General features: G+C 38.6%; 1 protein-coding gene across 3 annotated transcripts in view; it reads right to left on the reverse strand.

Annotated features, from left to right (window-relative positions):
* Window positions 1–16,291, reverse strand: part of erbb4b (erb-b2 receptor tyrosine kinase 4b) — a 316,016-nt gene that overhangs the window by 102,235 nt on the left and 197,490 nt on the right. For all 3 annotated transcript variants that reach the window (XM_084123173.1, XM_084123172.1, XM_084123171.1), the window contains exon 4: window positions 419–550. In XM_084123173.1, the coding sequence (XP_083979299.1) occupies window positions 419–550 (132 nt within the window). The remainder of the gene's footprint in view (window positions 1–418; window positions 551–16,291) is intronic.

Raw genomic sequence — 16,291 nt, forward strand, 5'->3', positions numbered from 1 at the left:
CAACATTGATAATAATAAGAAATGTTTCTTCCTCCAAATTAGTATATTAGAATGATTTCTGGCGGATCATGTGACACTGAAGACTGGAGTAATGGCTGCTTTGCCATCATATAAATTGATTACATTGTATTCTTTCAAACACTGACCCCAAACTTTTGAACAGTAGTTTAGTAACAAATAATTTTTGCACCTCATGCTCTAATTCAGAGGTCTTCAATCCTGCTCCTGGAGGGCCACTGTCCTGCAGAGTTTAGTTCCACCCTGCTTCAGCACACCTGCCTTTGAATATTCAAGCGATTCTGAAGAGCTTGATGAGCTGATTCAGGTGTGTTTGATTAGGGTTGGAACTAAACTTTGCAGGACAGTGGCCCTCCAGGAGCAGGATTGAAGACCTCTGCTCTAATTGGTCAGTACTCACAGGAGCTGCTGCTATTAGACGGCACAACCAGGTGATCGGAGCGGGCGTTCTTCACTATATCCTGCCAGTGGATGGTATCGGCATGACACAGGAACTTGTTCTGGTCCACGTACACCCCTCCATTCAGAATTTCTGTTAAAACACAGACAGCAACAATAAAACAGCAATCAGTCTGTAATGAATTATGTCAGCGGACACCTCTGAGCGAATCATTCCAGTGAAGGTGACCTCATCATTATCTTTTACTTCACATGGAATATAGCAAGGTTAGGCTCTCCCAAGAACAAAGATAATGTATAAAATAATTTGATTTCTTCACACAATGTCACTTTTTGACCCTCTGGTGTTTTTGACTGGCCTGGTTAGTCAGCCTAGAATCCACAGTCAGACAAGACTGGTGCTTTAAAGGGACAGTTCACTCAAAAATGAAATTCTGTCATTATGTACTCACTCTAATGTCATTCCAAACCTTTTGTTGCTTAAAATGTCTTTTGCCTATGTCACAATATGAGGTAAATCCTTCCCTGTCTGTGTATCACACAAAGCTATTGTGTGATATATAACAACTTATGAGTCAAATAGACGTATTTTATGATATTTCTATGGTGCGCTTGCATCCTTTTCGGAGATTGAAAGCTCCAGTCCCCATTCATTGTAAAATAATTTTTCAAAATGTCTCCTTTTATGATCCAAAGAAGTCAAAAAAGTACTGTCACTCATACAGGTTTGGAATGACATTTGGGTGAATAAATAACGACAGATTTTTATTTTATTTTATTTTGAGATTAACTATCCTTTTAACAATGAGGCTAGACAAATTTGACTCTTGCTGCTGTTATTAATAACCCTAATCTGTGTTAATTGTATTTTCCCCCCTCTTCATTGTATTTCCCCCCACTTCCTTCCGCTCCTTTGAGAGATGTCTACTCCCAGCAGACAAAAACAGAGGGAAGGAAATGATTACATTCCCCGACAATATCAAAATCAGATCCATCCTGGATTTGGAGCTCTGATATTCTGGACAGCAGCGCTAACAGATTTCTAATTTCATATTTCATCTGCAGGGAGGCACTTCTCAATCCTTTGCCCTAATATGCATCATACTGTTTCACACGGATCACCGGATGGAGAGGAATCAATCTGTTGTTCCCCTCCCCGCGCGTTCACGGGTGAGACGTCTCTGTTTGGGCACACCAGACGACAGTGAACATTATGATCTTAACGTGTCTGGAGTAATCCTCACTTGCGTGGACAAAAACACTGGAGAGCTTATAACAGATTTGCATTATTTACTGCATTGGATTTCTCTTTCACGGCAACAGGAGATTAGCTGTGTGGCAGTAGAACAGATGAGACATATTCATATTACCACGGGCCATCTGAAACTGATAATAGCCTAACAAAAGCTTGATTAAACTGTACTCCATGGATGATTGGAGAAGGTGTTATTATGAATTTCCCCAATCTCTACAGGGCATTGAGCAACCTGTCGCTCAATGGATAAATTAATTTTAGCGTTCTCTGTGTCTGACATGCTGGGAGGGCTGAACGCAAATGTCTTGAGCTCTCCTAGAGGCAAGAATCAGAAAAACAAATAAATGCAATGGCAGAACTCAGCAGGGGTCCTCAGACGGCCCAACCGGTTGATGGAGGGCCGGAAAGCTGTATTTCTCTCTCTACAGATGATTTCACTCCAGCTTCACTGAACCTTAGTGTGCACATCAGATAAGAACACCTTGGGGAAGAGAGTCCACAATTGAAGACTACATACCAATTATGCTATCACATCATAAAAACACTGACCATACTAAATAAAACTAAACACTAAAGCAGATAATAGTGTGTGTTTACATGCAAGCATCATGTAAATGGTACACCAGATGTTGCGGCTATAGTTGCACCAGTTCATCTAACTTCTTACTCAAAGGTTCATCATTCTCAAAGACAACATTCAAAGCATCCTACACAGGCTATGACATTTTTATAATCAAGGCTATGAAGATTTGTATGTAGTTGTCCCTATTTTAAAGGGACAGTTCATTTAAAACTGAAAATGTTCTCATAATTTACTCACCCTCATGTTGTTCCAAACATGTATCACTTTCTTTTTTATCTGTGGAAGATCAGTGTTGTTTTGGACCCCACTGACTTTTATTGGACAAAACCATCCTTCAAAATATCTTATTTTGTGTTCCGAAGAAGAAGGTCAGTCAAAAACCATGTGCTTAACAGTTAAACATTAAGTTATAGATTTAGATGTATTATTCTGATTTGAAATTTATATTCATATTCAATGTTTATATTTAATACGTTCATGAACATTTGACATTTACATTTAATATTTACATTTGTTAAACCCTTACAACATAAAAATGAAACCTGAAGGAACATCTTTGTGATAAATCTGGCACATTATCACCCTAAACTCAGTTTCTCATTTGGCACAGATTAGCAGGCAAGTTACCTGTATCAAAGGACACACAGCTGGAGGGGTAGGAGAGCGCACACACGCACACACACACACACACACACACACACACTGCCAGTCTATATGCCAGCACTGGCGCTGGGTTCAGTAAAGCGTTTCTCTTTGCAGCGATGACAGCTGGTTTCATTTGAATGAGTGTTTGATTAGTTGGTTCTGTAAAAGCTACAGGTTCAATTTTGACTCAGATGAAGTGAAAACATTAATGTCATTGACAAACGCTCTACACACACACACACGCACACAAACACACACTAGTAATAACTGAAGTCATTGTAAGCTTTTGAGGTTTTTGTAAGGTTCCTTCTGATGGATTTGGTAACACTTGAGTCATTACTAGTGGGTTACCATGATCTTCACATTAGAATACCGATTCAAATAATTAGTAATTCCTTTAGAAGGATGTAGCAACACTTGAGTCATTACTATCCAAAACCTTACAAAACCCTTAAAATGACTTAGAGAATGAGAATGAGTTATCATGCTTTTCACTTAAAAAAAAGCACTTTCACTTGTAATTCTTTCTGAAAGAGTTGGTAAGACTTGGTTCATTACTATTGGGTTAACATGATTTTCACTTTAGAATTAATTATTATACATTATGTATTATTCACATTAATAAATAACCTGTATATAAAAGTTCTTAGTAGTTATCCGAGAGGAATGAAAAAATAGTAGTTACTGATTGCTGGATTAAAAAAAGGTCTCTTAACTTCAAGAAAGTGCCTATGATGACTAAAAGCGCTGCCTCATAGGCAACTTGTGAGATTTTGCAGAACACACTAACTTGCAGAACGTAATGATTTATCTGGGCTGAAGACAATCAGTTTTGTTTAACTAACTGGATAAGACAGGACTTCATATTGGAACCAGAGATGTAATAGTACGCAGGGCCTTTCATCAGCTTAACTTGAAGATCAACACTAGTTAAGCGTCTCCTTTTAACAATCACAGAGTCCTAATCCAGTAGTTCATTCACACTTCCTCTATAAGATGATCAAGTCAGTCGGGCATAGATGTGGCTGCCTATTCATCACAGAGTGTCAACATCACAGCGGCCTTACGCCAGTCACTGCCAGCAGTCTGGCTCTGCGTGTGGCACAGAGGGATCACGCCTGGCGGGGCTTATGAGGAATGATATGCCAGACTGTGCCAACTTCCCCTGCCGCCACTGTACAAATAGGTGATCTTCTGCACCATCCATCAATGTGAGGCTCTGCACCACACAGCCCAGCCTGTCCAGATGCGTTACCAAGGAGATGCTGTCTGGTTAAAAAATGCAACGGGTAAAGTTGAACAAACAGCAAGAGGGAACAGAGTGATTTTTCTTTCCGATAAGGCGAACAAAAATTACCCGCAACCCAAACACGCTAGGACTTTTGTGAGAAAAATAAACACTTTACGTTTTAATCGTAGTTTAACTGAACATTATTGTTCTTTTCACTGTTGAGGGTGATAACTTTTATGCTGTCTTTTTTTTCTTTTGTGAGACTGAGAGCGCTAAAACCACAGCCTAAGTGCTAAACAAGACCTAAGAGATAGACCGAGAATATCTTACATCTCTTACATATCTTTCACCGGATATTTGAAGATCAAGTGTTCCTCTGTGCCCAATTTGAGGGGAAAAACTCAAGTAACTCCTTCCATGTGTCCGTTAGAGTCTTATCGCAACTGACCGACACAGAAATGACTGAAAAGCAGGCAGAGAACACCTCAGACTCTTCTGGATAAATGATAGCATTCTGTGCTCTTTTTTTGTGGCTTATTGAGTCTAGGACTGACAGAGACAACTACCTGAAATGTTCTTACTACCTGACAGATTGACTTCGGTGGTGTCTGTCAGGTAGTAGGGAAATCTTCTGTGTTATTTCACAAAAAAAGCTCATAATGATTTGTTCTTCATTCTGATGATAATGGCTGATCATCAAAATGAATGAAGGCACTGTATGTGTGTAGCAATTATTATTATTATTTTTTTAAAGATTTCAATATGCAGCCGATAATCTGTTTTAAGACATGATTTTGGGGCAGCAAATAATGGCGTAACCAGTAAATTGACGAGCGCAAACCTTAGTAAATCACCTTGCATGATTCATTTAAATATTTTACTTTCATAAATTTTGCGTCTGAAGGGAAACTCCTACAAATGCATATGCAATAAGGTCAGCCGCAAAAATAACTATGTCCAAGCCTTTTCAGCGCTAATTTTTCACTACGTGTCTTTAGTAAATCCTGATAGAAGTTTTTTAACGGCAAAAGAGGGTTTGTGCTGGCAGAATTTTTTTAATTTTTTTTTTTAGGAATATTAATAAATAGAAAGTTCAAAAGCACAGCATTTATTTGAAATAGATTTTTTGGGGGGATATTTTAAATTTCTGTCTGTACTGTCACTTTTAATCAATTGTTTGCATCCTTGCTATGATATGAAAAAAGGCTTACTAACCCCAAACATTCAAATGGTAGTGTAAAAAGCCACAGTTGTGAACCACTGCTCGTTATTTAGCTAAGATAATAAGAAACTTCAATGATGGGCTTTCCATGAACACCTCAGCCAAGGTCAGAGCAAAAGAGCCACTCACATAAATCTAGAGGAACAGGGGTGGCAAACTAGGAATAAAACACAGACAGACTCTATTTGAATTTAATTGCACTTTTATGTATTTAACTACTGACCTGAAAAGAACAACGGCTTTAATTTAACTACATAAAAGCATTTATGAGGAGTTGATGCTGCAGGCGTTGGGGGGAGAGAAAGGGGGAAGGCGCGAACCTGTGCGGGAGTAGTTCGGCAGGCATTCGTGCCGTGCTGGCTGCAAGCAAATGCACTTTTAACGAGACACTGTTGACATTCAAGCATGAGTGGCCACGGCAGGCAAAGCATCATGGGAGCCTACTGATGGCCCATATGTGATCGGCACTGACAGAACATGTGTTCTACTGGTAACGTGTCTGTCTGGAATTTATCTGAACCAAGGACCCTCTTGTAGCGCTCAATGCATCATTTTTTTTTTTTTTTGCTCAGGCTACAGAGGGACAAAGTCCAACTCGATAACAACTCTTGAAAAACCAATGACAAAGGCAGTAAATAACAGGCAAGAGCTGCATTGAAATAAATCCTTTTCAAATCCAACCAAGGTTGATAAAAGAAATGGTGCAATACAGGACACCCTTTTTTGTCTACAGGAGGGCAATTTTTATTGGCAAATGTTATAAGGGGAATTGTCACAGTGACGGTATGATATACAAGCAATAAAGAGAGAATTGAAAGTATATTGAATGCTGAGTGAAAAGCGTGCTGTGCTGGACTAGTGGTTTAAAAGCAGTGACAGATGCTCGCAATACACTATAACATCTTTTTATGAACAGTTAAAAGACAGAACAGTTAAAAAACAGAATTTTGAGTTGTTTGTTGGGTTACAAGGTATATCAGGGTTCAAGGCTGGTCGGTCCAATAAATATAGATTCAGTATATATATATAAACAGGATGGATGCCAGTTTCAGACAGTGGTCTTTACTTACAATCCTCCCTGCCCTCCTGACTTCCTCAGGGTGGTAATTGTGTTTAAAGCAGGCTGATTAAAATTTGTTATCCCTTACGCAATTGTTTCCGATGAATCTTTATGAAAAATGGCAAAGATTAAAGGCTTATGGAATTATCTAGGGCAGGGAGCATCTGCTTATTTATCTGGGAAAATAATAGAAAAAGAATAGCAGTGTAAATGAGAGAAGGCAAAGGGATAAGAGAGGGCAAGACTTTCCCTCTCTTATTTCTAGTAACAGAAATAACCTTTCATGTTACATATCTGGGTCAGATATGTTAAATCACTACATGTAGTGGCACAATTGTGGGATAGATTTCTAAAACACAGGGCTATAGGAAAGGGAACATATTACAGTAATAGTCTGTCTGCTGATAAAGAACACAGATTAAGACCGCAGTCCTAAACTGTACACAGCATGTGTATTCGGTCAGCTATCTCCTCTGAGAGGATTTGAACGCAGTTACTTCGGGTCAACACTGTGATGAACGATTTTATAGGAGAATATGATATTAGTGAATATTATACCTGAATATGATTTTAGTGCAGTAATGGGGCATAACATTACATAATCTCCATAATATCTTTCTATGTGTTCTATGATTAATATATAATATAATATAATATAATATAATATAATATAATATAATATAATATAATATTATAACATAATAATATAATATAATATAATATAATATAATATAATATAATATAATATAATATAATATAATATAATATAATATAATAAACATTTTTTCAGTCAAATATTCATGATATAATGATATAATGTCATAATATAATATTTTTGAGAGTTCTGCTATGGTGAAAGCTGTTGTTAGCATTGAATAGTAATTCAAACATCCATTTTCTCTTTCCTTTGGCAGAGCAAAATGCCTCTTTAACTGCACAATGGCTCAATCAGAGAACACAAGAGAGCTTAAATGAATGCTTCAATAAAAATAAAAAACACAATGAAAAACATAGGCAGAGAGAGAGGAGGCCAAGTGTGGCTTCTGACTGAGTGACACTTCAGATATCAGAGCAGGACTCGGTTCACCCCACACCAGCACTGCAATGAGCTCTGTACCCAGGAGCTCCAGAGAGATAGAGAGAGAGAGAGAGAGGGAGGGGAAAAACTCAAACAGAAGAGCACCTGCATACAGATGACTGTACTGTGACCGATCTTAACCTCAGGGAAAGGTCAGCATTCCCCTGTTAGACGTCTTTGAACCCCACCTCTAAATCTCATAACAGCGTGAAAGACAATTTAAATCTATATATAAAAATATATATTCTCTTAAACACACACACACACACACACACACACACACACAGAATATACTTTCAAAAATAATGTCAGAAATATGTGTTATTTATCAATTAATTTCTATGACCTAAATCAAATCAGTATTTGGTGTGACCACCCTTTGCATTTAAAACAGTTAACAGTTTTAAACATTAACAGCTCTGGGGTGTCTGCATTCTTCCTAAAATGACAAAAAACTCTGTAATAAAAATAATTAAATAAACAAATGAATAAATAAAAAAATTAAATAAATAAATAAACGAACGAACGAACGAACGAACGAACGAACGAACGAACGACCGACCGACCGAACAAACTAATTAATTAATTAATTAATTAATTAATTAATTAATTATAAGCATTAGAGCTGTTGTTATACCTTATTTTATATCCGAATTTTATAATAACATGTCTATTCTCAAACTTACTAAGTAATAGAAAGAATCCTTACGGCACTGTTATAGAACCAGAATCATTAAATCCCCTAGTTAAAGTGAATTTAAACTCCGATTTTGAATTCAAAACTTTTCTAGGGCTAAACTTTGTTCTGCTACCAAAACTTGATATGACACAACATACATTGTGTAACACATTATAAATTAGTTCATGCACAGTGCTGCAAATTGATGCCAGAGGGCTGGATGAGGAAATTCTCTGTATTTAGAAAAGTGATTTCACATGTGCGCTGAAAGTAAACAAAAGTCCAGGTGGGGAAGTGAGGGAGGAGTTTGGAGTATATTTAGCATCATGCATTCATCCGCATGGCAGACCCCACCTGACCAGCTCGAGCGCTTGGCAGGGCGGCCGTAGCCGCGACAGCAGGGGCTATTCATGTCCTATTACCCTCCACTGCATTCAGTACAGCCCCTGAGCCTCGTCCCTGTGAGCCACTATGCAAAAAATAAATACATTAATTATTAAGCCACAGAGGGAGACGGGTATGCTGCGGCAACCATCCTGCTGTGCCAGTTTAGCTGAAACACAAGAGCTGGCGCACACTCGATTTACCACTCCAGATGCACACCAGCTGCTTTCTGCATCTCTAGCTCCTTCTGGTGTTTTCTATGTCACTGGGCATGTTTGGAGGTGTCGTCTGATGTGCCATGACTCCATGGTGGTCAGGTCTCCCAGTTACGTTCACCTGCATCTTCCTAGGTAACGACTCACTAGCCAATCAGGAGGAAGTAAAAGAGATTCGCATCATGGATGTTGCAGACAAATCTGCAGGAACTGCGTGATGCTATCATGTCAATATGCCAAAACACCTAGGAATGTTTCCAACACCTTGTTGAATCTATACCACAAAGAATTAAGACATTTCTGAAGGTCCAACCCAGTATTAGCGAAGTGTACCTAATAAAGTGTACGATTAAGTGTACGTACCTGCTCCTAAACTGCTTGAAAAAAATTAACTTTTATATGCCAGTCTCTTCCTGTCTAAATGAAAAATAAGCTGCAATGTAGATTAGACTTCATGACAATAGTCTGGCTACACAAGTCTATACAGTCTCCACCTGATCTATCGATCGTGTGACCAAACCAAAACCCACAGTTTCAGCAGAACAAAGATTCTTTCACATTTCCTCTGAAATAAGCGTTCTGTGATTGTCAGCAGAGGCAATTGACTTACCACTCTTAAATGTTTCATTAGCGTTTCCTGCTGCGGGCTTGATGAAACAATGCCAAATTTGAGGCAACATCAAGAACAGGAGGACTAGCGGAGGTGGAGATGCCTTTTTATCAGTCTGTAGTGTCTGTATCCCTTGAAAGCGTAAGTGTTTGTGTACGTATAGATGTGTCTGGCTGTGTTTGGACTCTGCTCAGCATGCTATTGATGCCAATGACACAGACTTTGGCTGGCATACACTGTGAAACCCAGCCAGAACAGCTGGCAAGCACAACACAGCACTGTTCAAACATCCACGACAGCGTTACACACCTGCCAGGAAACCTACTAGGCCCACCGACTTAAACTGATCAGGTCTATTGGGTGACTTTTTTTTATGTCTTTTCCTGCTTCACGCACCCCACAGTCTTTGCTTTGGTTGCATTGTGTCGAATGGCCTGGTTTTTGACTCTGAAATAACGCTGCAGGGCTATAGAGGAAACGGTTTTGATTATTAATTGGCATAAAAATTCTTTGCACGCCTCACATTAACTTTTAATGAGGCCCAAGTCTGATATCTGAAGAGGCGGAGGGCTGAAACGGTTTGAAATGGACAGGCGAGTAGAGTTTGCAGCTTTCTGAGTACTGCTGATACACATTGTGTCTGTGTATGTGTGTGTGTGTGCAGGACAAAGGTGAGGTGCGGGCACACTGCTCATCAGTGGCTGGAGTTCCTGCATTCCGGCTGGCCCTGAAGCCCCATGTGCTGCCAGTTCTGAATTATTCAACATCCACAGCCGCTCTACTTTTTTTTCAACCCTGTTTTTTGCTCCTCTTTTCTCTTGACTGTGAGCGTTAGCTTGCACTCAAAGCGACGCACGCATATAATCAAAGGCATAAGTGTACGGAGTCATTTATTATTATCGTGATGTACAGCCCTGGGTCATGGAACAGCTCTATTTGTGTCAAAAAGCTTGCACGAATCTGTGTTCGGGCTGGAGTGTAATGACTGATTTTGCAAAGGCTTGAATCAAATGGTAAAGTCAGGTGCTAACAACACCCTAGAGACTCTTTGACTCCATTAGCAGAGGCTTACGGGTAATGGAGACAAATGGGGGAAGCTAAAATGTGTGTATGTCAATGCTTTCTTAACACAGGAGCAAGCTGTCGACTAGCAGCAACACGCTAAAACACTAAAACAGGTATAACGTTATTGTTACACTTACATTTTTGTCAGTTGAACATGTCCTTCCACTAAAGATGAAGTAAAGCAACAAAGTTAGCAAAAAATGACATGATAAAGGCTTAAAAAGTCATAATTTTCACTTGCTAACTTCTTTTATAACTTTTATTAACCTCTCTTAGCCTAGAAATCTAGACGCACCCTAGCGGCAGCAAAATGTATTTTGCAGCCAGGGTAGTCTAGCAACTCTCCGTTGACTTTCGGAGCTGTAAAAACCTAAATTGGGTCAGGCCAATCACATCGTGTATAGAGTAGGCGGGGCGGGCTTAACATAATGACGACAGAGTTGCGACGGTTCCCTGTTACTTGAAAACAAAGAATGGCGGCTGCTGCTGGAGAACAGTCTTTCGAATCGGCTTTTGGCCTCGACTCTGGAGGATTTGGAGTTAAGCTTTTCTTTGAGAAAAGAGCAAAGAACGGCACTTAAGTCATTCTTAAAAAAGGAAGATGTGTTCGTAGTTTTGCCGGCCAGATTCAAAAGTTGAATCTATCAACTAACGTTAGCTCCGTTGTTGGGAAAACGCTCTGGTTGGTTGAAGCGCTGTCCTATTGCGTGCAGAGGAAATTTGAAAGACAGCCGTTTATCCCGCCCATCGGATTGAGCCGTGTCTATGGTGAGTTGCCAGACCTAACATCTTGATGTTAGGTCTGGCTTGCCAGGCTAAACCTCTCTCTTTCTTTGGTCAAATGCAAAAGGGGATATTTATGCACAATGTTTGAGCTTCTGTTTTCCATACAATGAGAATGGGTGAAGATTTAAACAGTTGGCACCATAAGAGTTTATAAAACTTATAAAAATATATATTCCAAGCCTTATTAATACTTATTTTTATTTATTTACAAATGGCATTTGAGTAAATGACATTTAAGAGCACTAAGGGAAGATTATCCAAGAATAATATCTTCAATTTCAGTCTGTTTCTCACAGATTTTCAGACAACTTATAAGGACGTTTTTTGTTCTTTGTCCTGATTGGCAGAATAAATCACCATCCACTTTCAGTGAATCGGGGAAAAAAGCAGTTCAAACAGTCTTTGATGCATTCATTAAGTTAAATAATACAGGGTTTCAACGACATGAGAGTGAATGATGTAAATGATGACAAAATGTCATTTTGGGGTGAACTATTTCTAGTGTGGTCAAACAATAGCGATCTCTACTAACCTGTTGCATTCATTAATAAACGAACAAATCTCAACATCTCCCATCATCAAACTGTCAAAGATAAGTCAATTTCTCTTCTTTCAATGCTTTTTCTACACTAATATGTTTTCCACCTGCCCCAGATTATATAACCACTCTGTGATGTGCTCCACTTTCTTTTTACAGTACACAGAACGCAGTGATGTTAATTGACCGTTTTCTCTGGATGGTTCATGCAACTGAATTAACTATGAGGCCATTAAAAGCTATACACACATTAGAATAACTGGCTGTTGTCATCTTGTTGGATTTATGTTCGGTTCAGTCCCTCATTGTATCCAAAGAGGAAAGTTATAGCTATTCTGCACACCTTTGTACATTTACTGCATGGATTATGGGGGAAAATCTTGGAATTCTGTAGAATTAATTTAAATATATTAACAATAATTAAACAGAACATAGTACTATGGTCTAATTGGCAGATGAAAGCATTTTGAAGTTTTTAATGTTGAATGACTTTTTACTTTCTCAGCTTAGTGTGTAGAGACAAACAATTCAAGGGCTCTGTGGCACTTTCAAAACATTGTTCTGTGTTTAAGCACCTAGCATCTAAACTTCTGGTTCAACCAATGGTGTGAAAATTACACACTTCACCTTTAAAGGGATAGTTCAAGCTAGTGAGTAAATGATGGCAGACTATTCAATGTTGTTCCAAACCTGCATGCAATTATTTCTTCTGTGAAACTTATTGTATAACTTTGTGAATGACAAACAATCCAATACCATGGAAATCTGCAGACTTGGTATGTTTTATATCATTATTCCTTTATGTATGTGTGAGCCCCCTTTTTCTTTTTTTTTCTTTTTTACTGTGAAAAGTGGTGTTTGAAGCCAGGAGATATGTTTAATCATTCAGATTCTTAATGATGACACCAGATTCATTATTAATGGGCCTGGTTTCTCCAGTGATTGGTGTGGGCGAGTGGGTATTAGCACTAGCTCCACGCTCTCTATTTGATCTCTGTGTAATTACAGCTTTTCTTTTTTCTCTCTTCCCAATTCACATTACAGGCTTTAAATACAGAGAACTTTTAAAATGGATTCTTCCATTTTTTACTCCACTTCCAAGGGCTTTGTTTCTCCTCAGCAGTTCTGTCATCCTTTCATCTCCATGGAAAAGGAAAGTACACTGCATGTGTTCTGTATATACAAACACACTGCTGTTAAAAAGAGAAGCACATTTAATAGAGTATTAATATACATCTAAAAGAGCATCTATGCAGTGAATAAGTCTCACGGCAGGTTTTACGGCTCAATGAAAAGTCATGAATCCCACATCTTTAATGGCTTTGATTACCGTCACACACTTTTCCTTTCCTTCGTGAGGGCAGAAGGGTCAAATCTTTCTAATGATTGTAATTTTAAAAGTCCTTCTGTGGTTAGACATCAATATTTCATTACATTCTTTTCTCACAGCTTACATAATTCCCAAAAGCTTTAATTAATGAGCTTGAAAACTTCTTAAAAAAAAATAAGAAGTGAAAAGCACAAAGAATATGCAAGTGGTAAATGTAAAAAAAAAAAAAGAAAAAAAAAGATGGCAACTGTCTTTCAAGACCTAATAAAGAAGCACTTGTTTGTGTTGTTGCAAATGAGCAGAATCATAATATTGTCGCTTTTAATGCTGTTTTTCCTCAATGCCATGCATGGAGAACATGTCCTGTCATTGACACCGTCCTTTCCACCTCTGTAACCTTGTGTTTGTGGTTTATGTCACTGGTTATTACTGCACTACAGCTGCGCCAAAAGATTAATAATACAGCCACATTCTAGATTTGCTGCAGTGCAACTGTTGTCCTTCAGAAGGAGGATCGCTCCCCTGTGCCTCAAACAGTGAAAAATCGAGTATGACACAAACGTAATTGCATGGGAAGTAATCAATTAGACACACAATTGGAAGTGACCCGGGGTCTGGAAGCCTCAGTGCGAAAGATGGAAATGAGTGTTGTGCAAGCAACAAAAGTAATTTTCTTTTTTCTCCTCCCGGATCCCTTTACACAGACCGCGCTGAGCTGAAAAAGAAACTAAACGGGTAAAGAGAGGGAGCAAGAGACATACGTGTCTGAGGGAGTGATAGGCTGATCTCCTTTTCTCATTCTTTGTCTTTCATCTCTGGTGTGCTGTTCCAGACCGCTTTCATGAGACACTAAGCAGGACTCAATGAGGTTAATGCAAGATCATTGAGATTTTCTCCTTGAACAGGTGCAGGTATATTGAAGCGTAAACATAAAGAGCTACTATCATATGTACATGAATGTGTTATGTTTGGATGGGAAATACTAAAGTTGAGAGACTATTTACATATTGATTTAAGTTGTGACTAAATGTAATATTGCCACATGTTTTCCAACATTAGTTCTAGCTTTAGATTGTGCACTTCTAATATGCCCACACTCTACAAGAAGGTGAACTGGAATAACAGGAAGAAGAACTTACTGAATTATAATTCAAAGAAACAGGCGATACATGCCGGGAAGTTCTTCAACCCTGGCCCCAATTTTTTTTTTTTTTTTTTTTTTTTTCAATATGACATACATCAACTAAATGCTCATTTTTATAATAGGTGGCATCCATCCATCCATCCATCCATCCATCCATCCATCCATCCATCCATCCATCCATCCATCCATCCATCCATCCATCCATCCATCCAGTATTCATGACAAACTTTGCTTTTCTAGTTAAAATTTATTCATCAATTATCTGATGAATGTCTTACTACTTCCTTACAGTCAAATTTCAATTGTAATTCAACATCCTGTTTGCTGCCTCAATTCAAATTTGATACAAATTCTGTAACGGAATTGGAATTTAAATGGCATTCTTGATTCAATTCTGAATAGTGCACACTTAATACAGTACAGTATCTATGAAACAACAAGTGGAGGAAATATCATGTGAATCTGCAAGAAACAGCAAAGATAAGTAGTAGAAGGCAGACAAAACGCCTCGGTTACGACTGTAACCTCGGTTCCCTGAAGAGGGAACGAGCGTTGCGTTGAGATTGACGCTACGGGGAACGCTTTGCGTGATGACATCTTGAAGCACATGTAAAATCAGTCCAATGGTGTGGCGGAACGTCAGAGGCGGGTGACGTCACGTACCAGGAAGCTATAAAGCCTGCCCGAAAACAGAAAATGAAAGCTTCGTAAAGTCTGAAGTAGTCGCTGACAGGCATGAAGGAGATATGGCAAGGTGACGCAACGCGAGTTCCCTTGAAAGGGAACCACAAAACACATGGGAGGAGTTTGAGTAACTGTGCACATTCACAGTTCACATTTTTGAAGTTACAGTGACAACACACTTACATACAGGTAGATGTCAGTACATAAAGATTGCAGTATTCAAATGTCCTGTGTCAAAGTGTGCACTTAAGCATCTGTAAAATGTATCTATCAATTCAAACCTACAGAAAAAAAAAAAACTAATATAGAAAAATAAAAATGCTTTAGAGCGAAGCTGAAAGTCACAAAATGGCATAAACCACAAAAAACCCACCATTTACTGATACAAAAAGCCTCTGATCAAGTTCATGTTAAAGACAGGCAGACAGTTGACAGAACAAACTATAAAAACCTAGCGTACAGTACAAAATTAGAACCTTGAGACAGCACAGACACAAACCTTGACAAAACAAAGTCCTCTGTCAAGATAATTTGTTCTAAAAGGCAGGAAAATAAATATAGCTTGCATGAAGGACAGGACGTTGAAGCCCATTTTCCACAGCTGAAAATAAGAATAATGAGCAGTGCTCCTACCTGTATAATTCTGAGTGAGAGGCATTCAGAGATTCATGATAATATAATACGTCTAATCAATGGTTGAATTATGAATTACAGCTCAAATGAGAATAAGCTTGCAAAGTAGAACAGGAAAGTAAACGCTTACAGTAAATGCTTAACCCTTACAATACTTTATTATGGAAACCATATAATTATCATGATAAAGCTATTCTACAAAAATACCATAGTATGTCTGCAGAGATTTAGGAAACATGCTAAGTTCATATACTTTCTCCGAAAAACAATGCTACACCCAGTTATTCTACTTTGAAATGTGTGTTCCGTGTCGGAATGTCTGTTTTTATTTTGGTCTGTGTGATCCCAGCTTTTGCTAACTTACCCAATAGTATTTCGACACCCTGGGTTGCCAGATGGCGTAAAATACAGCGTATTGCAGCCATGGAAGCCAGCAAATAAGGGTCAGAGATCGCAGATTCTACCCGACCTAAAAAGCCTCGGCATCTATCTAAAAACCTTTATGTCCACAGGCATATTAAAACGCAAATAAATCAAATCATCAACTTGCAGTGTAAGTAAGTGTATGGTGTATGGAGTCTGAGGAGGAGGGGGTGGGAGAAACAACCCTCTCCGATATTTTGAATTTGAACTGCTGTACCCATTTCAACCACTAGCTGTCAATATTACATATGGCACCGTTGACATTGATCGTTTTCTTTTAAAATTCTGGGTAGAGAAGAAAATAATGTG

This window comes from Abramis brama (assembly GCF_963993115.1).
Source record: "Abramis brama genome assembly, chromosome: 8".
In the NCBI taxonomy this organism is placed as follows: domain Eukaryota; kingdom Metazoa; phylum Chordata; class Actinopteri; order Cypriniformes; family Leuciscidae; genus Abramis; species Abramis brama.